General features: G+C 44.8%; 1 protein-coding gene across 1 annotated transcript in view; it reads left to right on the plus strand.

Moving 5' to 3' along the window:
• The window catches only part of LOC148506143 (uncharacterized), a 177,807-nt gene that overhangs the window by 142,667 nt on the left and 8,643 nt on the right, over positions 1 to 26,497 (plus strand). Inside the window, 1 exon segment of the mRNA XM_088447194.1 lies at positions 21,465 to 21,528. Within this exon segment, the coding sequence (XP_088303320.1) occupies positions 21,465 to 21,528 (64 nt within the window).

Consider the following 26,497-nt stretch of genomic DNA (forward strand, 5'->3'; position numbering starts at 1 on the left):
GGGCAGGCTGGCACAGTGCACATTTGAGCCCTGTTATGGCACTGATATAGATAGATAACTATTACTATATAGATATATAGCTATATATGTACATAAACATATTATTTACTTTATTTTCTAAAACCATACCCTATTATTTATGTGAACACAGTTTATACTAAAACTTTAGGTCATGCATTAATGCTGCAGGACAGTTGTAAGCTTTAAACAAAACATATCATTTTTAACTTTCATTCATGAGAGAGACTGAAGTATTTCTGTTAAAAAACAAAAATAGACTTTCGGTTCCAGCAGCGATGAAGATGGCTTGAGGGTCCCACCAAAGAGTGTCCCATGCTAGATTCCAGTATTGTGTACAGTTGTTAAAAGGCATAATAGAGATCAAACAGGTCAGGGGGGAGCACTATACATGATATACAGATGGGGAACAATATACATGAGGGGACATAATATTGGACAGACAGATGAGGTGGCCACAAAATAGGATTTACAGATATACAGAGATTGAGCCTTATACGGGGCAAATGGAAAACACCTAGGCATCGTGAGTCTATTTTCCATGTCCATTCTTCCTGTGGTGCCAATGGACAGGGGACCTTGGGGCTCTCAGTCAATTAGCAGTTGCTGTCATAGAAACTGCCCTCTGATTGGTTTAGAGTGGTTTGACTCTTAGCCAATCAGTGCTATAGTGCATGAAACCACATGAGTCCTGCCATTTGGTTCGCTATACTATATACAGTCTTCCTTGGACCTCTGTAGTCCCACTGTAAAGAACAATATGATTTTGTATATTTGACACATTAACACTACAGCCACTACCACCAGGGGTGCAGGGAATAGCCCTGGACTTTAGAAGGTTGACCTCAGGAAGGGGTACTCCATTTTATTTTTGGGGTCCCCAGTTTCTAAGGATTGCCTGCCCTGGGCTGTCCAGTTTGGGACTGGATAATTGAAACCAATGCTGTGTTCCCTCTTGCTATGGCATTACTACATCAGTTGGTTTAGCCTGGTGCTGGTTTTAAAAATATACAGGGAACCCCATGCCAGTTTTACCCCCTGATTTTCCTGTATCAGACTAGGACATGTCATGTATTTAGGGGGGGACTCCATGTGTTTTGTTTTTTAACTATATAATTGTTTTTAAGCATAAGAAGCTTGCACAAATCTTAATGATCTGTGCAGTACTTCTTCCAAACTTGCCTGCCTTTGGCAGATATATTAAATTGTGTGGTCAATTTCTATGTTGATATTTGGTAAATTTTTCTGTCGATTTCAAAACCGACCACTAGTAAAGCTCTGGTTTCTTTTGACATCTATGTGAAAGTATTAATGGTTGGGCCAAAGTTCTAAACTTTGCTAAAGTCAAATTTTTGGTCAATTTGGTGTGGAATTTTACTTTAGTAAATCTCCGATTGCAAAGTAGATGGCAAATTGCACAAACATGCAAAATCAACCAAAATTTACCTTTAGTAAAGTTACCCCCTAGACTCTGAAGTATAATACATTTTCTTTTTCCTTTTTTAGGTGATACACAAAGTGTGTCTACTTGTCAATAAAGACAGTCCATGATGCTCTAATTTAAGTACAGATTTTTTTTCCCGCTTTACCAAATTAAAGAATGGGAACTGGATTATGTTTACATGCTCCATGCCAGCTGGATTTCATACATGGACTGTGCACATTCTGCCAGGATCAAGTTTACATGCACCATGCCAGCTGCATTTCAAACTGGATTTACACATTCTACAAGGATTACTAAGGGTGTTCTTTTGTGCTAGGTAAGAAACAAATTAAAAACCTTTTCTGGGCACTCTTATTGTATGTCTTATGGAAGGACCAAATATAAATCAATAATAAATATTTTCATCAAAACAGTTTATTGTCCAATATCTTTTGCTCTCTTTCTTATGTCCTAACGAGCTGAGGCAAATATATGGGTTTCACTGTAATATACCCTAAGGATTGTTACAGAGTTGCATCTACAGTATAGTACCATAGTTATATTTCACTGATTGCTAATGAGAGAGAATAATTGTTAGTTATTTGTTATCCTATGAGAACACGGCCTATTCAGACCCACTCGCAAGACAGTTGATGGTGGGGCATTATGCACGCGTGGCGTGCACAATGTGCATGTGCATGCCCCGGAGCGAGAGAGAAATTCAATTTCTCCGGGGCTCGCTACAAACGGGGCGGCTGTTGATGTTGATCAACAGCTCACTACCGTTTTGTAGGCAGGGAGGGGGGGTGGCTGCCCAAACAGAGGCGTTCCCAAAGGAACACCTGACATTTGAGGGCAGCCCTACTGACATCACTAGTGATGTCTGTAGTGAGCATCCAGCTCTTTTAGAGCTGGAAGCTTACTGGGGCTTGCGGCAGATGAGACCCTACCACAAGGGTCTCGTCGCAAGCCCGATGGTCGCGATGGTCGTGACCATCGCGACAATCAGCTGGCCGTTCGCAAAAGGTGTGGGTGGTCACCCACAGTTTAGCAAGTTGCCAGGAGGCTCACTTTTTGCGAGCGGCTCTGAATCAGGGCCATTGGGCCTGATTCAGAGCCGCTCGTAAGCGGCCGCTTGTTCGTTCCAAGCGATGTTTGCCCAACTGCGCATGCGTACGGATCGTAATACGCATGCGCAAACCAGTCAGTGCGGCCGAAAATCGTTTGTTCGCTAAAAAGCGAATGCCTGCTAATATGAGTGACAGGAGGAGGTGTATGTGGGTGGTAAGAGGGGAAGGTGCTTGAAAACGGGGAGTGGAGATCAGATTGCAGGCGTGCTTAAAGGTCAAAATGGGCATTTTATGGGTGTGCATAACTTATACAGCAGCGTCACTGACCACGTCTCTAGGTTATTTTATAGTCAGAAGTGCTCGCAAATTTGTGGTAGGAAAAACCAACCACAAGAATAGCGAGCAGTTCATACGCTGGTCAATGTACTCGATTAATCTAATAAACAGCGGACATGACCTAGATTGCGAGCGGCCAGGGGGCGTAGTTATCCAAAAAACGACCGCAAGTTTTGTTCGCTCGTTCAGACATAGAGGCGTGAACAGACCGCAAAGAGCGAATGGTTCATTTGAATAGCCACCCCTTTTTTTGGAATGAACGACCGCAAATAGCGACCGGCTCTGAATCAGGGCCATAGTCCACAAAATAGCAGAACTGAAATAAGGAAACAAAAAAAAGTTCTTACATTCACTCAAATGTGTAAATAAAAAGTTTGTGAAACAAATTGCTATAATAATGATACATTGTAATGTGTCCACAAACAGAATGGATAATGTGATGTTAGTGCAAGATGAATGTCAAAGGAAGAAGGTTAAATAGAAACATTGGCAGTATCTTTCAATGGCAAAATGGGCTGGAAAATTAACCCATATCATCAGGAGTTCTACTATAAAAATTGATTACATCCTAAACAGATCTGGATTAAGATATGTGGAGGCCCCAAGGTAATACATTTGTGGGGGACTCTAGTAATAAAATTAATACCACACAGTACCTCTCTTATTCACATTATGTCAGTGTGCCCCTAGTTTAAGCATTATGCCATACAGTATGCCCAGTATATCACACAATACCTCCCAGTATATCAGAGTGTCCACATTATCCCACACAAACTCTTAGTATTATTATTATGCAACACACTGCCCCCATTATGCCACACAATGCTGCCAGTATTAATATTATGCCCCACAGAGCCCCCCCATTATGCCACACAATGCCTTTAGTATTAATATTATGCCCCACAGAGCCCCTCCATTATGCCACACAATACCTTTAGTATTAATATTATGCCCAGTTTTTCCCAATATGCCACACAATTCAGAATAGATTGCCCTTTTAAGCAATCATATGTGGCATTAGGCAGTGTACAGTCTTCTTCATGGAGAATGGATGTAGAGAGCAGTTGTAGAGAGTGGCCATGAACTCCTGAGTGGAGGGCATGAAAAATGCAAAAAATATTTTGTGCAGTGCTGCAAAGCTGTAAAGGGAGTGCCTGCAGCTGCACATGGGGTACAGCTGCTGCTGCACCCACAGAATGGCCCACCCTCTCCTCGCTGTCTGCCCTTGACTTTGCTACCTACTTTACAACTAAAATTGACTCCATACATCAGGATATCATATCCCACCAGTCCCCCTGCTATCCACCTTCCCCTTTCCTGGATCACCCCTCCCCATCCATTTTACAGACTCTAACATACTTCCCCCCTGTATCTGGAGAGGAAGTTATATCCTTCACCTGGTCTTCACCCCCTTCAACCTCCCCCCTTGACCCTATCCCTTCATGTCTCCTCTGCTACCTCTCTTCTTCTGCCTGCTCCCATCTTGCGCACCTCCTTAATCTCTCCCTATCATCAGGCACTGTCTCGTCTGCATTCAAACATGCCCTTGTCTCCCCCATTCTTAAAAAACCTACCCTTGATCATAACACTCTCTCCAACTACCGTCTCATCTCTCTCCTCCCTTTTGCCTCCATGCTCCTTGAGCATGTTGTTTACAAGCACCTTACCACCTTAATTTCCTCCCACTCCCTCCTTCACCCTTTTCAGTCTGGCTTCCATTCTCTCCACTCCACTGAAACTGCCCACACAAAAGTCATCATTGACCTCCTTGCTGCTAAATCCAATGGCCACTACTATCTACTCATTCTCTTTGACCTCTCTGCTACTTTTGACACTGTGGAAAAGCCTCTCCATCTTCAAATCTTTCACTCCCTTGGTCTACGTGACACTGCCCTCTCCTGGCTATCCTCCTACCTCTCTGACCAATCCTTCTCTGTCTCCTCTTATGACTCCTCTTCTCCCCCACAGCCTCTTACAGTAGGTGTGTTCCCCAAGGTTCTGTTCTTGGACCTCTTCTTTTCTCACTCTATATGTCCTCACTAGGCGAACTCATCAGCTCATTTGACCTCCAATATCATCTCTATGCTGATGATACTCAGATCTACCTTTCCTCCCCTAACCTCTCCCTATCTCTAATCACACGTATCTTCAACTGTCTCTCTGCCATCTCTTCCTGGATGTCCCAGCAATTTCTTAAATGAAGGCCTGTATTCAATCCCAGGTGAAAATCCGTTATCAATGATAAATATTTGCAGATCATATAATTTTCACCTTTTGTCATTATCCCCATATTCAATTACATTGACTATTCGCCTGTGCGAAAAGTCAATGCAAAAAATTGGAGATAAGTTTTCTAAAGCCTTTAGCTGGTAAAAAAGTGCAGAATTGGGGTTTAGGGGTGCAGGCTTAAAAAAAAAAACCTGCACCCCTCGGAATGGACCCTAAAACAATATTTGTCAAAAAAAGTTTTAAAAAAAAATTGTGACACCACAAAAAAATATTACAAATTTTGGGGTTAAAAAAAAGTGAAGAGACTCGTAAAATAGCTAAATTCAATCCATAGGAATTCCCATATATGCGGCAGGTGTTTTCTTCATTGTGGGTAGTAGAGGCAGGTGCATTTTTTAAGAAGTTTTCAAAATCATTTTAGGGACTTAAAAATATGCTTGCACCCATTTTCATGTACCCCATATTTGATGGCCATAGTTATTTTTCCCCAAAATAATTGCTAAATGCTCTTCTGCATCACCTTCTTCAAAGCCGCAATTATGCACCTGCCATGGCAATTTAAAAGCCTGACTTCCCTTCAGCAGGCAAAAATGGGGGTACCCATAGTGATCCCCCATTTCTGGACATCTTTAGGGGTGTGGGGTAGAGGGTGCGGAGGGTGTGCTCGCCCTATGGGTGTAATGCTGGAGTAATAGTGTGTTGTGGTCTTTTGTGTTCGATGTTGTGTGTGAAGTGATGGGGTGTAGGGAGGGAAGGGGGTCTAATGGACTGGAGGTGGTGCGTGAGGAAATGAAGACAAAGGCAGAAATGGGGGCCAAATGGTTTATTGGAAAAAAACAGTACTAATCCTGTTCGGTCCCAGGCACCCAGGTGGGGTGAGCGATCCACTTTGGGGTGTGTGTGGGTGGAGACTGGGGAGGTGAGTGGACCCTTTTAGGGGGCTCCTTTCCATGCAGATCAATAGACCGGCACGTTACCCCTGGTGGACCTTTGGTCAACAGTCTTAGGATGTCTCGGGGGGAGGGGAGTGGTGGGTTGGCAGCGGGTCTGGTGGTTGTGGATGTACACCCTGGCAGCATCCCACGCAGGGGTATAAGTCTCGGAGTCACTTACCTACCGGTAGGATTTGTTGGTGAAAAAGGCTTGGGCTGCTGGTAGCTGGTGTTAGAGTTTCCTTTTGCAGATGCGGTGTTGGATGGCTGCTGCGGTGTCAGCAGTTGGAGGAAGCTCTGTGTGTGGTAGTGGCTTGCTGGTGCACTGTGGGGCTTGGTGCACCGCATTGCTGGCATTCTGTTCCCCCCGCCTGGTGGGTGTCTGCTGGTGTTGATCGCTTAGGGATTGCTGCTGGACGAACAGCTGTGAGTGGAGCTGGTGTTGGTTGCTCCCAGGGGGTGGTGCGTGGTCGCCTGGGTCTAGCAGGTGGAGTGGTGATCAAGAGGGGTGTGCAGGGCTTTGCTAGGTGTGATGCCCAGCGCGGCCCTGCGGGTGGTGCGTAGAGAGGGTTCTGGAAGCAGCAAGTCTCGACCGAGTTCTCCGCGGGAATGAAGAGCTCTGGTGTAAGCTGGCTGTGGTGTCAGAATGTAGGGGGTCTCTGACGTGATTCGGCAGGGGCTCTGCCTTCTTCAAGGAGGTAAGAAGTGTGGCTATGCATGTGTGAGGTTTAAATGTGGAACTTCCGGGTTCTGTGTTTGTCAGGTGGTGGAGATGACCAATCAGGGCTAAGAGTGGGTGTGGCCCATGTATCTGAAAGGTCGTGGGTGATTATGCGAGGCTAAGCCAGTGGTTGGGTGATAACATCACATGGCTTGGGCAGCCAATGGTGTGCTGTGCTGCTGTGGGTGTGTTAGCTGGGGCTCGTGTCTGGGTGCATATGTGGCTGCTATGGGGATTGTGACCGGCTGTGAATGGACAGCAGCGGTCATATGGTGTCGGCAGCCAATTGTGTGCTCTGCTGGTGTGGGTGTGTATGCTGGGGCTGGTGTGCTTTAATGCATTATGCAGCTGCTATGGGGATCGAGACCGGGTGCGGTTGGTTGGAGGTGGTCACGTGGTGCTGGCAGCCAATCTTCTGCTGTGTAGGGTTTCCGTATGTTTACATGGGTTAAGGTGACAGCTGGGCTCGGCGAGCATTGGGCGGAGGAGGTATGCGGAGTGTTTTGTGCTGTGTGGAGGATTTAATGAGCGGGCAGGGGCATGTGGCGAGTAGGGTGGGGGTCAGGGGCACCGGGGTGTGTAAGGTAATTATTGTGGAGGTGGGGATGTGAAACCACATTGTCATGGTAGTTTAGTCCCGTGGTGCAGGCGGCCACACATGTGCTGTGATAGGCTGGGTGTGTGTGTGGGGGTGATTATGAGGGTGATGGTTGGTGGCTCGGGTGACCACAGGGGTCCGGGGAGGTGTGGATGGGCATCTCTCCAGGGATTTTGACTAGGTGATCGGGCAGGGGGAGATGGAATAAGACTGGTGCGTGTGGCATGTGTCAAGCTGGCAGTGCTGTAGTGGACATTCCTGTTATGTGTATAATGGTGTCTAGATGATGGCCGTGTGTGGTGGGAGGGTGGGTGTAGTGGTTAGTACCGCTAACCTGTATGATGTGTGGAATGCCAGGGTTGTGTAAGTATATATGTGGTGTGGCCAAGTGGTAAAATCGACTGACACGGGAAAGTGTGTGTTAACGTGTGGTGAGGAGGAGTAAGGTTGGTGTGTTGACTAATAGGTTCTTAGTGTGTGGAATGTGTTTGGTGCAGTAGTGTGTAAATGGTCTTGTTGTGGAGAGGGGGAGGGAAGGGGTGCCGTCTTGGGGTGGTGTGGTCACTATAGAGGCAGGAATGTGTGTGGGGGCTGGGATAAAGTGTAGCGTGAGGGGGGGTAGGGGGCAGGTGTGTGTTCATGTTACGGACCGGTGATGTGTGTCAGACAGGAGCCATAGCAACATAGAGAAGTGGGGGGCGGGGTTTGTCTTAAATGTGTGTGGCAGTGGGGTGTAAAGGGTGCTTAATGTGCTGGGCGAAGAGGTGAGGGGGACGGGGGTGGCTCGGATGAGGTCGTGACTAGGTGTGTAAGTGTGAGGGTCGCTGTCTGTTGTGTCGGGGGGAGTCCGTTTGGGATGTTGGTGGGGGTGTTGGAATTCGTGGTGCGGTCGATATAAGAGGTATCGGGGTGGTGGTGATCAAGGTGTCAGGGTGTGTATGTGTTAGGGCAGGGTTGGTTGGGGAAGGGGATGTCAAGGTAACGGTGATGCGGGGGGTGAATGGGGATCACTGATTCTGGGTGTCAGCATTTGAAGGTGGGTATGGCTTGATGGGGGCGGTATGGGGAGGTGGTAGATGATTTAGTGGAGGGGGGTTTGGATGGTCAGAGGGTGGAAGGTCGGATTGTCTTTACAATTTAAGAGGTTGAGTACGTGGGTTGCGTGGGGATTGGAGTTGTTAATGTGTCAAGTATATGGTGGCCATGTTCATTTAGAGATGACTGATTTAATCTCGTTATTGATGTTTAGTCCTTTGGGTGCTAGTGTTTTGAGGGTGAAGATCCACCGGAGTTCCTCCTTGTTTAGGATCTTAGTGTTGTCCCCTCCCCTCCAGTTTTTTCTTGATGTGTTTAATGCCTGTGAATTTGATGCCTGTCGTGTTGCTATGGTGGTGTTCTTGGAATTGTATCGGTATGCTGTGGTTGTCTGTCTGTTTCGTGATGTTTCTGAGGTGTTCTTGGATCCTGGTTTTAAGTGGTCTGGTGGTTCTGCCGATGTATTGTTGGTTGCAGGGGCATTGTATAAGATATATGACGTTCATTGTGTTGCATGTTATGTGTTCCTGTATTTTGTATGTTTCCCCTGTCTGTGTTGATGTGAATGATGTGGTGGGTCTGGTGCTGCGATATTTCAAGGTGGTACAGTTGGTGCACGTACCGCAGTGGAAAAAACCTTGTGTGGGTCTAGAGTTGTCCAGGGTAGATTGTGAATGTTGCAGGGGTGGGATGTGATTGCATACCAGTTGGTTCTGTATGTTGGGGGTTTTCCTGTAGATGACTTTTGGTTTGCTGGGTAAGATGTCGATGAGTTGTTCGTCTTGTAGTAGTAGGTGCCAATGTTTGTTCACGATGCGTTTTATGCTGTTTGCGTGTGTGTTGTATTGCTTGATAAATGGGATGTTGTTCTGTATATCTTGTGGTTTTTGTTTGTAGTCAAGAAGTGGCTGTCTGTCTTCTTTGCCTATTTGTTTGAGGGTGCGTTCTTACTTGTCTGGTTTGTATGCTTTGTCCAAAAATTGTTTTTTGAGGGTGTTGGCTTGTTCCTTGTAGTCTGTGAGTCTTGTGCAGTTACGTCTAATGTGTTTGAATTGTCCTGTGGGGATATTGTCAAGCCAGGTGGGGTGGTGACCACTGGTGGATAGGATGTAGCTGTTGACGTCCACTGGTTTTTGGTAGGTTCTGGTATGTATCTGTTGGTTTTCAATGAAGACTTCCAAGTCGAGGAAGTTGACTGATGTTTGGCTGTAGTGTGTCGTGAAATGGAGGTTTCTATCATTGTCATTGATGTACTTGATGAAGTCAAGTAATGTGTTCATGGTGCCTTTCCAGATGCAGAGGACGTCATCGATGTACCTCGTCCATAGGACCTAGTTCGCATCCCAGCCATGGCCCGTCCATATGTGGGAGTCTTCCCAGCTACTCATGAACAGGTTCGCATAGCTTGGCGCGAACTTCGTCCCCATGGCGGTGCCCGTCCTCTGCAGGAAAAACTCCCCATTGAACCAGAAATAGTTATGTGAAAGGATGTAGTCAATGCCTTGTAGAATGAAGGATAATTGGTCTGGTTCCAGTGAATCGTCATGTTTGAGGTGTTCGTTGATGCTGTTGAGTCCTTGTGTGTGATTGATTACAGTGTAGAGTGATGTAACATCGCTGGTGACCAGCCAGTGGTCATCACCCCATGTTATGTTGTTGAGGATTTTGAGTACATGGGTGGTGTCCTGTAGATGTGATCGTTGGCGTTTGACGTGTGGTTGCAGGAAATGGTCAATGTATTGTGAGAGGTTGCTTGATATGGAATTGATGCCGGATATGATTGGTCTGCCTGGTGGATTGGTGATGCTTTTGTGTATTTTCGGGAGATAGTAGAAAACTGGAATGATGGGGTTGGAGTTGTATATGAAGTTGTATTCGTGTTTGTTCAAGATACCTTTTTCTAGTCCGTTTTGGAGTATGTGTTTGAGTGTCATGTTAAAGTTATGTGTGGGATCTGTCCTGAGGGTCTCGTATGTGTTTGTGTCTTGTAGTATGTGTAGGGATTCTGTGATGTAATCGGTTTTGTTCAAGAGTACTATTCCCCCTCCCTTATCAGCTGGTTTAATTATGAGGTTGGTGTCAGTTTTGAGATCTTTGAGTGCGCTGCGTTCACCTGCCGTGAGGTTAGGGTTGCGGTGTTTGATTTGGGTGTCAAGTTTGTTCATGTCTTCCATTACCATATGTTCGAAGGTGTTGATGAAATGTCCTTTAAGATGGCTGGGGAAGAATTTGGAAGGTGGTCTTAGTGTTGTGTGCTTGAATTTGTCAGGGTTGGTTTCTGAGGTGGTTTTGTTGGATAGGAAGTACATTTTTAAGGTTAGTTTGCAGACAAATCTGTTGATGTCTAGGTAGGTTTAAAATTTGTTAAGGTGGTTGTTGGGTGCGAACTTGAGGCCTTTGTTGAGGAGAATGATGTCTTTTGGTGTGAGGATGCGTGAGCTGAGGTTGAAGATGCCTTTGTTGTCGGATGTTGGGGGGTCCGTGGGTGTTTGGGATCTGGTCGGGTGTCCGCCTCTGCATCCACGTCTCATTGGTCTAGTTTTCTCTTTATGCTGTGTGGGTGTTTGATTAGTGGTGGTGATAGGCAGATGCGGCTGCCTGTCTCCAAATCTAAAAAATGATTGGACCATTGTTCTTCTGTGTTTGTGGGTGTACATCTTGCTGGTGGTGAGGTGATGGTGAGGTGTGTTGATAGTGTGTGTTTTGGATTGTCCTGTGTGGTGGTGAGTGCAGAGGTGTCTCTGAGAGTGTTGACCCACCCTTGTCTCAGGGAGTTTCTGGCTAGGTCTTCGTATTGTTCAGAGTCCGATGGGTCTTCTATCTCGTGTATTCTGAAGGATGTGTCTATGTCGGAGGCTAGTTCCTGGACGTCTGTGTAGTCTATGTGTGTAGGTTGGGTGTTTGTCGGGTTGTGGTTCTTGTGGACTTTGGACATATATTGTTGGTAGGTAAGTTCCAATTTCTTGTAGATGGGTGTATCTGGGGGGTCGGTGCTGCGTCCTTGTGGTCTCCCTGTTCGGGGGTTATGTTTTGGTTGTGATTTTGTGTCTGTCTGTGACTTGTTCCCATGGTTTTTGATGGTGGGTTTGTGGTTGGAGTTGTTGCGGTTGGTCTTACCGAACTTGTCTCGTAGAATTTTGTTTTTTTTTGTTTCTATGATGGCTTGCTCTGTTTTATGTAGTTTGGTACTGGTGAGTGTGACCAGGTTCCTAAACTCCTCCTCACTTTTGTAGTGGTCTAGATACTTATCCAGGGTGTTGATTTGTGTGTCGAGTGTGGATAATTCCTCTTTATGGTTGGTGATGATAAGGTTGATCAGTTGTTTGGAGCAGTTATGTGAAATGTACTTCCATTGGGTCATGAAGTGTTGGTTATCTTGACTGTGTGATGGTGTTTTCTGTACTACTAGGCCTTTTGGTATGATGTCGTTGTCAGAGTACCATTGGAGTATGTGTGTGTCCCACCATAGTTTTGATTCTCTGGTGATTAATTTCTCTAATTGTAGGTAAGTATGGCAAAATGTGTTGCTGTTGTTATGTAATTTAACGCTGTGTTCTAGGTCACGGAGGAGAGTATTGGCCCTATCTAATCTTGTTTCTCTGATGTTGAAAATTCCCATGTGTGGATGTGATGTCGTTGGTACTGTTGGGGTGTAGTGGGTGTTTCTGTGTGTTCTCTGCTCAAGGACAGAGTGCGGCAGTTCGGGGTACTAATGAAGATAACTGGAAATGATGAGTTAGAACTGCGCTCTGCTGTATGGGCAGATGGTATGTGAGATGTATTGTTTGTGTCGGGGTGCTGCACCTTCCTAAAAGCAGGAGTACCGGGTCCTGTGTAATGATAGAATGGGGTAGAGGGTGCGGAGGGTGCGCTCGCCCTATGGATGTAATGCTGGAGTAATAGTGTGCTGTGCTCTTTTGTGTTCGATGTTGTGTGTGGAGTGATGGGGTGTAGGGAGGGAAGGGGGTCTAATGGACTGGAGGTGGTGGGTGAGGAAATGAAGACAGAGGCAGAAATGGGGGCCAAAGGGTTTATTGGAAAAAAACAGTACTAATCCTGTACGGTCCCAGGCACCCAGGTGGGGTGAGCGATCCACTTTGGGGTGTGTGTGGGTGGAGACTGGGGAGGTGAGTGGACCCTTTTAGGGGGCTCCTTTCCATGCAGTTCAATAGACCGGCACGTTACCCCTGCTGGACCTTTGGTCAACAGTCTTAGGAAGACTCAGGGGAGGGGAGTGGTGGGTTGGCAGCGGGTCTGGCGGTTGTGGATGTACACCCTGGCGGCATCCCACGCAGGGGTATAAGTCTCGGAGTCACTTACCTACCGGTAGGATTTGTTGGTGAAAAAGGCTTGGGCTGCTGGTAGCTGGTATTAGAGTTTCCTTTTGCAGATGTGGTGTTGGATGGCTGCTGCGGTGTCAGCAGTTGGAGGAAGCTCTGTGTGTGGTAGTGGCTTGCTGGTGCACTGTGGGGCTTGGAGCACCACATTGCTGGCATTCTGTTACCGCTGCCTGGTGGGTGCCTGCTGGTGTGGATCGCATAGGGATTGCTGCTGGATGAACAGCTGTGAGTGGAGCTGGTGTTGGTTGCTCCCAGGGGGTGGTGCGTGGTTGCCTGGGTCTAGCAGGTGGAGTGGTGATCAAGAGGGGTGCACAGGGCTTTGCTAGGTGTGATGCACAGCGCGGCCCTGCGGGTGGTGGGTAGAGAGGGTTCTGGAAGCAGCAAGGCTCGACCGAGTTCTCCACGGGAATGAAGAGCTCTGGTGTAAGCTGGCTGTGGTGTCAGAATGTAAGGGGTCTCTGACGCATTTTGGCAGGGGCTCTGCCTTCTTCAAGGAGGTAAGAAGTGTGGCTATGTATGTGTGAGGTTTAAATGTGGAACTTCCGGGTTCTGTGTTTGTCAGGTGGTGGAGAAGACCAATCAGGGCTAAGAGTGGGTGTGGCCCATGTATCTGATAGGTCGTGGGTGATTGTGCGAGGCTAAGCCTGTGGTTGGGTGATAACGTCACGTGGTTTGGGCTGCCAATGGTATGCTGTGCTGCTGTGGGTGTGTTAGCTGGGGCTTGTGTTTAGCCAGAAACTCCCTGAGACAAGGGTGGGTCAACACTCTCAGAGACATCTCTGCACTCACCACCACACAGGACAATCCAAAACACACACTATCAACACACCTCACCACCACCTCACCACCAGCAAGATGTACACCCACAAACACAGAAGAACAATGGTCCAATAATTTTTTAGATTTGGAGGCAGGCAGCCGCACCTGCCTATCACCACCACTAATCAAACACCCACACAGCATAAAGAGAAAACTAGACCAACGAGACGTGGATGCAGAGGCGGACACGCGACCAGATCCCAAACACCCACTGACCCCCCAACACCCGACAACAAAGGCATCTTCAACCTCAGCTCATGCATCCTCACACCAAAAGACATCATTCTCCTCAACAAAGGCCTCAAGTTTGCACCCAACAACCACCTTAACAAATTCGAAACCTACCTAGACATCAACAGATTTGTCCGTAAACTATCCTTAAAAATGTACTTCCTATCCAACAAAACCACCTCAGAAACCAACCCTGACAAATTCAAGCACACAACACTAAGACCACCTTCCAAATTCTTCCCCAGCCATCTTAAAGGACATTTCATCAACACCTTCGAACACATGGTAACAGAAGACATGAACAAACTTGACACACGAATCAAACACCGCAACCCTAACCTCACGGCAGGTGAACACAGTGCACTCAAAGAACTCAAAACTGACACCAACCTCATAATTAAACCAGCTGATAAGGGAGGGGGAATAGTACTCTTGAACAAATCCGATTACATCACAGAATCCCTACACATACTACAAGACACAAACACATACGAGACCCTCAGGACAGGTCCCACACATAACTTTAACATGACACTCAAACACATTCTCCAAAACGGACTAGACAAAGGTATCTTGAACAAACACGAATACAACTTCATATACAACTCCAACCCCATCATTCCAATTTTCTACTATCTCCCGAAAATACACAAAAGCATCACCAATCCACCAGGCAGACCAATCATATCCGGCATCAATTCCAGATCAAGCAACCTCTCACAATACTTTGACCATTTCCTGCAACCACACGTCAAACGCCAATGATCACACCTCCAGGACACCACCCATGTACTCAAAATCCTCGACAACATAACATGGGGTGACGACCACTGGCTGGTCACCAGCGATGTTACATCACTCTACACTGTAATCAATCACACACAAGGACTCGACAGCATCAACGAACACCTCAAACATGATGATTCACTGGAACCAGACCAATTTTCCTTCATTCTACAAGGCATTGACTACATCCTTTCACATAACTATTTCTGGTTCAATGTGGAGTTTTTCCTGCAGAGGATGGGCGCCGCCATGGGGTCAAAGTTCACGCCCAGCTATGCGAACCTGTTCATGAGTAGCTGGGAAGACTCCCACATATGGACGGGCCATGGCTGGGACGCGAAACATCAGTCAACTTCCTTGACTTGGAAGTCTTCTTTGAAAACCAACAGATACATACCAGAACCTACCAAAAACCAGTGGACGTCAACAGCTACATCCTATCCACCAATGGTCACCACCCCACCTGGCTTGACAATATCCCCACAGGACAATTCAAACTCATTACACGCAACTGTACAAGACTCACAGACTACAAGGAACATGCCAACACCCTCAAAAAACAATTTTTGGACAAAGCATACAAACCAGACAAGTTAGAACGCACCCTCATACAAATAGGCAAAGAAGACAGACAGCCACTTCTTGACTACAAACAAAAACCACAAGATATACAGAACAAAATCCCATTTATCATGCAATACAACACACACGCAAACAGCATAAAACGCATCGTGAACAAACATTGGCACCTACTACTACAAGACGAACAACTCATCGACATCTTACCCAGCAAACCAAAAGTCATTTACAGGACAGCCCCCAACATACAGAACCAACTGGTACGCAATCACATCCCACCCCTGCAACATTCACAAACTACCCTGGACAACTCTAGACCCACACAAGGTTTTTTCCACTGCGGTACGTGCACCAACTGTACCACCTTGAAATATCGCAGCACCAGACCCACCACATCATTCACATCAACACAGACAGGAGAAACATACAAAATACAGGAACACATAACATGCAACACCACGAACATCATATATCTTATACAATGCCCCTGCAACCAACAATACATCGGCAGAACCACCAGACCACTTAAAACCAGGATCAAAGAACACCTCAGAAACATCACGAAACAGACAGACAACCACAGCATACCGATACACTTCCAAGAACACCACCATAGCAACACGACAGGCATCAAATTCACAGGCATTAAACACATCAAGAAAAACTGGAGGGGAGGGGACCACACCAAGATCCTAAACAAGGAGCAACTCTGGTGGATCTTCACCCTCAAAACACTAGCACCCAAAGGACTAAACATCGATAACGAGATTAAATCAGTCATCTCTAAATGAACATAGCCACCATATACTTGACACATTAACAACACCGATCCCCACGCAACCCCGCGTACTCAACCTCTTAAATTGTAAAGACAATCCGACCTTCCACCCTCTGACCATCCAAACCCCCCTCCACTAAATCATCTACCACTTCCCCCTACCGTCCCCATCAAGCCATACCCACCTTCAAATGCTGACACCCAGAATCAGTGATCCCCATTCACCCCCCGCATCACCGTTACCTTGACATCCCCTTCCCCAACCAACCCTGCCCTAACACATACACACCCTGACACCTTGATCACCACCACCCCGATACCTCTTATATCGACCGCACCACCCATTTCAACTCCCCCACCCACGTCCCAAACGGACTCCCCCTGACACAACAGACAGTAGCCCTCACACTTACACACCTAGTCACGACCTCATCCGAGCCACCCCCGTCCCCCTCACCTCATCGCCCAGCACATTAAGCACACATTACACCCCACTGCCACACACATTTAAGACAAACTCCCGCCCCCCACTTCTCTATGTTGCTATGGCTCCTGTCTGACACACATCACTGGTCCATAACACGAACACACACCTGTCCCCTACCCCCCCCTCATGCTACACTTTATCCCAGCCCCCACACACATTCCTGCCTCTATAGTGACCACACCACCCCAAGACGGCACCCCTTCCATCCCCCTCTCCACAACAAGACCATTTACACACTACTGCACCAAACACATTCCACACACTAAGAACCTATTAGTCAACACACCAACCTTACTCCTCCTCGCCACACGTTAACACACACTTCCCCGTGTCAGTCGATTTAACCACTTGGCCACACCACATATATACTTACACAACCCTGGCATTCCACACATCATACAGGTTAGCGATACTAACCACTACACCCACCCTCCCACCACACGCGGCCATCATCTAGACACCATTATACACACAACAGGAATGTCCACTACAGCACTGCCAGCTTGACACATGCCACACGCACCAGTCTTATTCCATCTCCCCCTGCCCAATCACCTAGCCACCATCCCTGGAGAGATGCCCATCCACACCTCCCCGGACCCCTGCGGTCACCCGAGCCACCAACCATCACCCGCATAATCACCCCCACACACACACCCAGCCTATCACAGCGCATGTTTGGCCGCCTGCACCACGGGACTAAACTACCATGACAATGCGGTTTCACTTCCCCACCTCCACAATAATTGCCTTACACACCCCGGTGCCCCTGACCCCCACCCTACTCGCCACATGCCCCTGCCCACTCATTAAATCCTCCACACAGCTTAAAACACTCCGCATACCTCCTCCGCCCAATGCACGCCAGAGCCAGCTGTCACCTTAACCCATGTAAACATACGGAAACCCTACACAGCAGAAGATTGGTTGCCAGCACCACGTGACCACCTCCAACCAACCACACCCGGTCTCGATCCCCATAGCAGCTGCATAATGCATTAAAGCACACCAGCCCCAGTATACACACCCACACCAGCAGAGCACACGATTGGCTGTCGACACCACATGACCGCTGCTGACCATCACAGCCGGTCACAATCCCCATAGCAGCCACATATGCACCCAGACACGAGCCCCAGCTAACACACCCACAGCAGCACAACACACCATTGGCTGCCCAAACCACGTGACGTTATCACCCAACCACAGGCTTTGCCTCGCACAATCACCCACGACCTATCAGATACATGGGCCACACCCACTCTTAGCCCTGATTGGTCATCTCCACCACCTGACAAACAAACCCGGAAGTTCCACATTTAAACCTCACACATGCATAGCCACACTTCTTACCTCCTTGAAGAAGGCAGAGCCCCTGCCGAAACACGTCGGAGACCCCCTACATTCTGACACCACAGCCAGCTTACACCAGAGCTTTTCATTCCTGCGGAGAACTCGGTCGAGCCTTGCTGCTTCCAGAACCCTCTCTACCCACAGGGCTGCTCTGGGCATCACACTGAGCAAAGCCCTGCGCATCCCTCTTGATCACCACTCCACCTGCTAGACCCAGGCAACCACGCACCGCCCCCTGGGAGCAACCAACACCAGCTCCACTCACAGCTGTTCGTCCAGCAGCAATCCCTAAGCAATCCACACCAGGAGGCACCCACCAGGCAGCGGGAACAGAATGCCAGCAACGTGGTGCACCAAGCCCCAAAGTGCACCAGCAAGCCACTACCACACACAGAGCTTCCTCCAACTGCTGACACCACAGCAGCCATCCAAAACACCGCATCTGCAAAAGGAAACTCTAACACCAGCTACCAGCAGCCCAAGCCTTTTTCACCAACAAATCCTACCGGTAGGTAAGTGACTCTAAGACTTATACCCCTGCGTGGGACGCCACCAGGGTGTACATCCACAACCGCCAGACCCGCTGCCAACCCACCACTCCCCTCCCCCCGAGACATCCTAAGACTGTTGACCAAAGGTCCAGCAGGGGTAACGTGCCGGTCTATTGAACTGCACGGAAAGGAGCCCCCTAAAAGGGTCCACTTACCTCCCCAGTCTCCACCCACACACACCCCAAAGTGGATCGCTCACCCCACCTGGGTGCCTGGGACCGAACAGGATTAGTACTGTTTTTTTCCAATAAACCCTTTGGCCCCCATTTCTGCCTTTGTCTTCATTTCCTCACGCACCACCTCCAGTCCATTAGACCCCCTTCCCTCCCTACACCCCATCATTCCACACACAACATCGAACACAAAAGACCACAACACACTATTACTCCAGCATTACACCCATAGGGCGAGCGCACCCTCTGCACCCTCTACCCCATTCTATCGTTACACAGGACCCTGTACACCTGCTTTTAGGAAGGTGCAGCACCCTGACACAAACAATACATCTCACATCCCATCTGCCCATACAGCAGAGCACAGTTCTAACCCATCATTTCCAGTTATCTTTAGGGGTGTGATAGGATGCTTTCCCTAAAATGTTTTTTTATTGCAGCTCCCAGTTTCTCCGGGTCCCATTTTCGCGTCTTTTGAAATTTAATACGGGAAATATTGGGCATGCCCACGATACTTTTCCACCTGGAAAACAGGCGAAGGAGGCAAGAAATCCAGCAGGCGAAATATGGACCTTCATATGGACCTTAATATGTCTAATACTGAGCTGATCATTTCCCCACCCCCTAACATAACCAAACTTCCCACCATTTATTTATCAATTGATGGCACAACTATCTCCTTTAGCCCCAAAGTGCGCTGTCTTGGAGTTATCCTGGTCTCCACCCTCTCCTTCAAACCACATATCCAGAATCTCTTGCAGTCCTGTCATTTTCATCTTAAAAATATTTCCAAGATTAGACTCTTTCTAACCCAGGATACCACTAAAACACTCATTGGTCATCTCCAGATTGGACTACTGTAACATCCTCCTATCTGGCATCCCCAACTGTCTTCTCTCACCTCTCCAGTCTGTCCTCAATGCTGATGCACAGCTCATCTTCCTCTCAAAATACTCTACATCTGCCTCCCCTCTCCTACAAGCTCTCCACTGGCTCCCCTTCCCCTTTAGTACCCAATTTAAGGTTCTCACACACTTAAAAAGCCCTCACCCATTCCTCTCCCATTTACATCTCAGATCTCATCTCCCTTCACTCTCTTGTCTGCCTTCTTTGTTCAACAAATGCATGCCACCTCTCATGCCAATTGATTACTTCCTCCCGCTCCCACCTCCAAGATTTTGTCTGCACTGCTCCCCACCTTTGGAACTCTCTCCCTCTTCCCATAAGACTCTCCACCTCTCTACAATCATTCAAAGTGGCTCTCAAGACCCACTATTTCATCAAAGCCTTCAAGCTTTCATCTTAACTTGCTGCTACATACTCCTTTCTCCCTGCCTACCCCATCTTTGTCACACCTGTTTGTCTATGCCTCCCCTTTAGAATGTAAGCTCTTATGAGCAGGGCCCTCTACCCTCTTGTGCTTTTCCTTACTCTACTTTCATCTACTTCTTACTCCCCACTAGGGCACCTAACACTTGGTTACTTTGCTTTGTTGCTTATCTGGGTGTTATGGTCATGAATGTAGCAATGTATATTATCCATGTACTGTATTGTATTGTACTGTAAGTCACTGTAAGTCAACCTATTCATTTATGTACTTTGTAAGGTGCTGTGGAACACTTGTGGTGCCATATAAATACATAATAATAATAATAATAATAATAATAATAATAACTTGATGGCAGGGAGCATGTGTACTCAGGAGTAAGTCTCTCCCCATAGGTGCCAACTGCTGTGAGTGGGACTATGTTATCTGCAGAAGGCACCTTACCTCTTGCAAAACATAGTCCTACCCACAGCAGCTGGCACCTATGAGGATAGACTTCCTCCTTAGTGCACATGACCCTAGACCTCATGTCCCCTCCTTTCTCCTTCTATACAGGGGGCTTTGGTAGCCACACCGGGTACAGTGTTCCTTTTAGCTGCTCAAGCCATGCCCCTGCTGGGCCCCTCCAAAAAGCCCAGGCCCCAGTATTTAATTCCCCCTCTCTTGGTTCCCCTGTCAGGGAAATATTAGATCATTCTGATTACAAAGTCTCCTGTAGAACACAATATACCACTTACTAAGTAATAAGTAAATAACATACATTTCTATTATATGCAAAATATAGTAAGCAATATGTACATTAGTCTTCTTAAATGAGATATTGAATAGGGGAGGCACAGAGAAGAGTTACCATGGAGCAGGTAAGTAGGTAACACACATTTTCAAAAAATTTAAAATTAGGATCATTGTAGTGAGCAATTTTAGTTTATCATATGTTGATACTAGACTTTTTACCTTATAACAATATACTAAAACAATATAATTGTCTACTACAGTATAACAGATAGAGAAATGTACTTCACTGGAATTCCTAGCTGCCACTAGACTAAAGCAGCTTATTTGTTGCTAACATAGATGATACATCCAGAAACAGTGCCGGACGTAGACACCCCTGTGGGTTCTCCTTTCATTGGAACTCATCACAACAGCAGCAATTATTCCTGCTGGATGGCTGACGCTGTTCTGGTGTGTTCATCATTTATTTTTACTGCTTCTAGCTATTCATATAGAATCACTTCTGATTTTACAACGCAATGATGGATATTGTACAAACACTGGAGTTTCATGCAGGAGATCGACAATGAAAAGGTTGACAATGATTTAGTTGACACCAAAAGGTCGACATGAAAGAAGGTCAACATGACAAAAGGTTGACAGTACAGAAGGTCGTCAGGTACAAAATGTCATTAATGATGTATACAGCCCCCTAGCACTGAAAACCGTGCACTAGTGTGTTAGCTAAAAAAGGAAAATGTAAGCATGAACAGTATAATAATACAATTCATAAGCAGAATGTTTACAGTCATTTTAGACTTTGGAGAAGGGTAAGACAATAGGAGGTCCATTGGATGCTTGACAAGAGGCCACTTATACCCTGATTGGGCTGTGGTTTCTGCTATAGCCTATCTATCCCTTTCTGAAAGCAGATAGTCATGCTGCATTCCTCTTCTTCTCTCAGATTCCAGCAGCTTGCAGCAGGGACTCAGTGATAGCCACAGCACTTTCTGATCCAACAGACATTGGTAATTCTTTGTGTCTCTGGTCGCGATCACTCCAGCTAGTGCCTGCTTGTATGCTCCTACTTCAACCAAAGCATTTCACATCACTAAGGATGCTTTGTCAAGAATAGTTGGTGGGATTTAGTTTGCTCCTTAAATAAGATAATTTTATTGGAAAAAATAGATATGGCCAGAACCAGAAGTCCAATAAAAAGCAGAAACCTCATGTTCCTCTAAGCCCAATAATAAAAACATTTAAACATTTTGTAAAAACTGTTGGGCTTTCTTCAAATTGAAAGTGATATGTATGAATGCCTAAGATGTATATCTAGTACCGATGTTTAAATTTCTATAAATGCTCTTAGCTCGATATCTATAATGAGCCCACATGGTTCTAGGGTTTTCAGTTACCAATCCATCTTGTCTTGTTTTTCTTTAGAGGGGTTATCAGGTCTTCTCCTCTCCATTGGGGGGTTGTTTTTTGAATACCAATTGATTTTAATCCTTTTGCACCCTTACTATGTTTTCTGTGAAGTGGGCTGATAGGCTGGGAGTTGTTAGCGCGTTTCTTATATTGTAGAGATGTTCTGAAACTCTATGTCTAATTTTCCTTTTTGCTTGGCCTACATACTGGATGTTGGTCAGTTAGGTTTTCTTGTTGTTTAGCTTAAATGTTTACCTGGGATTCCAGGGGAAGGAGCTATACATTAATGATGATGCTATTTAGGTCAGCTCGGGGTGAGTGTGGGCTTATCTGGTGACTTTGCGGTCTTGAAAAAGGTCTCTTTTTGACCAAAATGTTGACTGACTCCTTGTATTGATCGACTTGAGTTAATAAATTGTGTCTATTTTTTCAATATGGTGAGTGTCCACTCCTCCCCTGGAGGTATATATATATATATATATATATATATATCACAGTTCTGCCGGCACTCTGAACAATGTTGTGTCATGTTGTGTCAATGTGATCCTGTGCCAGAATCAGAGATCTTACTACTTCAAAGACATGAACAGCACTAGGACACAGATATATAGTATAATGCTTTGTATTGCAAATTCAAAGCATTATACTATATATTTGTATATATTTGTGTCCTAGTGCCATTTATATCTATGTCTTATATATATATATATACTGTATATAAAAAAGTCAATGTCAGCCGGCACTCCACAGAGTATACGATTATACTTGTTCTGTTGCCATCTGAGGTATTGTGACCTTAGGTATAGGAAAAAAAGAACAGCGGCAATCACAGGACTATCAATAAATGATTCTGGACACAGCAGTGTAGTATATTATACGAAGGATGTAGACAGCACCATAGTTAACCAGTCTTTATCACACAATTTAGCAGAACTCAGTCGTATTTGACACTCCCAAAGGATATATTGGGTGTCAGCTCAATCCTAAGTAAAAAATAGGTGATGGTAAGTGGCCTATATAAACAAATTGCAAGACAAAAAAGAGGGTGATAGCAACCTCTGGTGACCCAAGCCCGTAAAATTAAGACTGAGCACTGTGTTAAAATATAACATCAGTTTTATTTAGTAAAAACAAATTAGGCAAAATTTATTCCATAAAATATCACAGTAAACATAGGCTAGATATATATATATATATATATATATATATATACAGTATATATACTCTGCTTCAAGGTTAGCACTCACACACAACAGGTACAAAAAGGGGTTGATCCTCAGTATTCACCCCAATAGGGGCTCCACAGTAATAGTTGTAAATAAAAAGAGTGCACTCACCAGAGCTTACAAAAGAAGCAGAAAAGTTTTATTCACATCAATCAATATCCATATAATGTTTCAGTCTACTATGAGACCTTCCTCAGATCCAGACAGCAAGACACCAAGAAATAAACAATCACCTCTATGACTTTGCCCCCTTTAAATACCATCCAGTCACCCCAATTAGTGAACCTCATGCGATACCACCAGAAGTGACATCAGAACAAAGGCTCACCCTAAAGGTCCAATAAACAGCCTGTACCCTACCAATACTATATGTATTATAGTACCTAATCTACGCTGTTCATATTCCTCCTGCAGGAGCCATCGGAGTGGTGAGTATTCAAAACAACAAAAGTGGAAGTGCATGCCGTGGTACTTCCGGTTTGCATATCAGCCCGATCAGCATAAACTCGGCCATCACCATAGTAGGTATACAATCGGGAAGCCGGCTGCCGGAATCCCGACAGCCGGCTTCCCGACTGCTTTATCCCGGCGTGGGATAAATGACCGGCGTCTATATCTAGACGCCTGTCATTTCCCTGACACCGGGAGACCGGCACCCGGCATCCCGATGCACAAATTTACATGAGAGTACCATACAAAAATAAATGGCACTCAGAGACGGCAAGTAGAGAAAATATCACCGCTATATTAGTCAAACATTTCAGGGTAATGACAGATTGTATCTGCCATTTATTTTTGGTATTAATGGTATATATATATATATATATATATATCTGGAAAATGGGGTGGAAAGGACAAGCGCCAAATAGTGTGACTAATTAAAAAATAATTGTGCCCGTGCTCAAATAATAATGTGCGTACCAAAAGATAAATCTTTAAGGTTTATCTGTAAATCTTGTCAGTCGATTGAGTATACAAAGCTGGACCCGGGTTACTGGTGCCAGATAGGACCTTAGTAGGGAAAGGCTCCGATAGATTCTTGTGTAGATGCATATAGTGTTAACCTTTGGTGACTTTATCCAGGTTTCTTCCTTATTTTTCAGCCCCAAAAGTACCCACATAAAGTGGTGATGGTTCCCCGCTGTGAAGTTTCAGATTCAAAGTCACTGGCTGTGCACAGGCTCAGCGGTGTTCATACTGCGGGAATCACCTCCAAATCACCTGGACCACTGTTGAATTGTGTATGGACACAGATACAGCTCTCTCCAGTTTGGTATAACGCAGGTGGGAAAGTCCCGGACTGAAATAGCGGCACATGAGAATACCATACAAAAATAAATGGCACTCAGAGACGGCAAGTAGAGAAAATATCACCGCTATATTAGTCAAACATTTCAGGGTAATGACAGATTGTATCTGCCATTTATTTTTGGTATTAATGGTATATATATATATATATATATATATATATACACCACACACACATATTTGTATATATATATATATATATATATATATTTAATAAATGGTTAGTAAAATGTACTATTTTTATATATATATATATATATATATATATATATATTATACGCAGAAAGCTCAGCACTCACTGGTGGGTGCTGAGTTTTCTGTTTTTATTTATTTAAGCAATGTGGTCACAAGCCACTTGCACCCCATGCCTGGGAATGGTGAGTGCAGGTCTGCACCCCAAATCTGGGAGTGGCGAGTGCAGAGAATTTCTAACTTTGTATATATATATATCTGATCTCTGTATATGCTAGTTCCCTGCTGTGAGGGCACCGGTCAGAGTTATCTATATTGCTTGAAGTGCCTGACCATTTGCACGTATATATATATATATATATATATATATATATATAGGTTGAGTCTCCCATATCCAAATATTCCGAAATACGGAATATTCCGAATTACGGAATAATTTTGGCATGACTGAGATAATAAAACCTTTGATTTTTGATGGTTCAATGTACACAAACTTTGTCTAAGGCACAAATTATTAAAACTATGGTATAAAATTACCTTCAGGCTGTGTGTATAGGGTGTAAATGCAACATAAATTTATTTCATGTATGTACACAAACTTTGCTTGAGCCACAAAATTATTGAAAATATTGTATAAAATGAGCTGCAGGCTATGTGTATAAGGTGCATATAACACATATATGCATTCTGTGTGTATATTGGGGTCCCATTCCCAAGATATTTCATTATGATATGCAATTATTCCAAAATACGGAATATTCCGTTATCCAAAATACCCCTGGTCCCAAGCATTTTGGATATGGGAGACTCAACCTGTATATATATATTATTCCACTTGATTTTTTTTTATCCAAACTCATAACTTTTATTGATTTTTTGAATATTTATATATTAATATATTTAGATTAAAAAATGATTCTATATACAGTGAAATGTCTACATATTTTGGTATACTATATTAATTTATGTCAGTTTTCCTAAACTCGTCATCTTTGTTTGACAATAATAAAACCATCATTTTTTATAAAAAACACTTTAAGGTCCATACTCCAAATTGCATTCCCTGTGGTATTTGTATTCACAAAATATACTTCTAAGTGCAGTAGTTCAGTACATAGTTAAATTAATCTGTATGCAGACATGAGTTAGGGAAATAAAGGTTTACCTGTTTACTCTGCTTTATTTGCACAGATAATTATTATCCAGGGTCATTGTAATCAGCCCATGTCTCCTAACTGTTTGGAAAAGGATTTCAAAAACAATAGTGAGATAATTAACATGTTCATGCCCAAAAGTTAGATTGGCATCAATCATATATTACAACCTTTCATTAACTAATATATTTGCTTCACATATATTTAGCCACATTTACCAGACAATCTCCGGATCTACATTCAATAAACTGTGTTATACCTTGATCATCTCCTATAGCTTAGTAAGTGCACAGGATAATAAAAATTTAAGAAACGTTTTTCAGATTACCTGCCCTCAAATACCTTAAATTGACAAAAAAAAACTAGTTCATGTATTGATTTCTGAAGTGAGCAATATTCAAATTATTAACAATGCATTATATTAACATCTTGACCATTCCATAAATATGACATATAATGTTATATAACTACAGAGGTTAGGTAGCAATATACAGTAATTACTTAAAGTATTCTTGATCATACCGAATAAGGATATGACACTATTTTATACCTATTTAATATAATATAATTTCTATGATGACCTAATGCTAGATTTGTAATCTGCATATTTAAATAAGGTTAAATATCAAACATTTTGTTATTTGAATTTGTCAAATGAATGAAGCAAGTTTCATTGCTAATAATGTGCT

The sequence above is a fragment of the Taudactylus pleione genome, unplaced genomic scaffold, assembly GCF_031769625.1.
Source record: "Taudactylus pleione unplaced genomic scaffold, aTauple2 ptg000423l, whole genome shotgun sequence".
In the NCBI taxonomy this organism is placed as follows: Eukaryota; Metazoa; Chordata; class Amphibia; order Anura; family Myobatrachidae; genus Taudactylus; species Taudactylus pleione.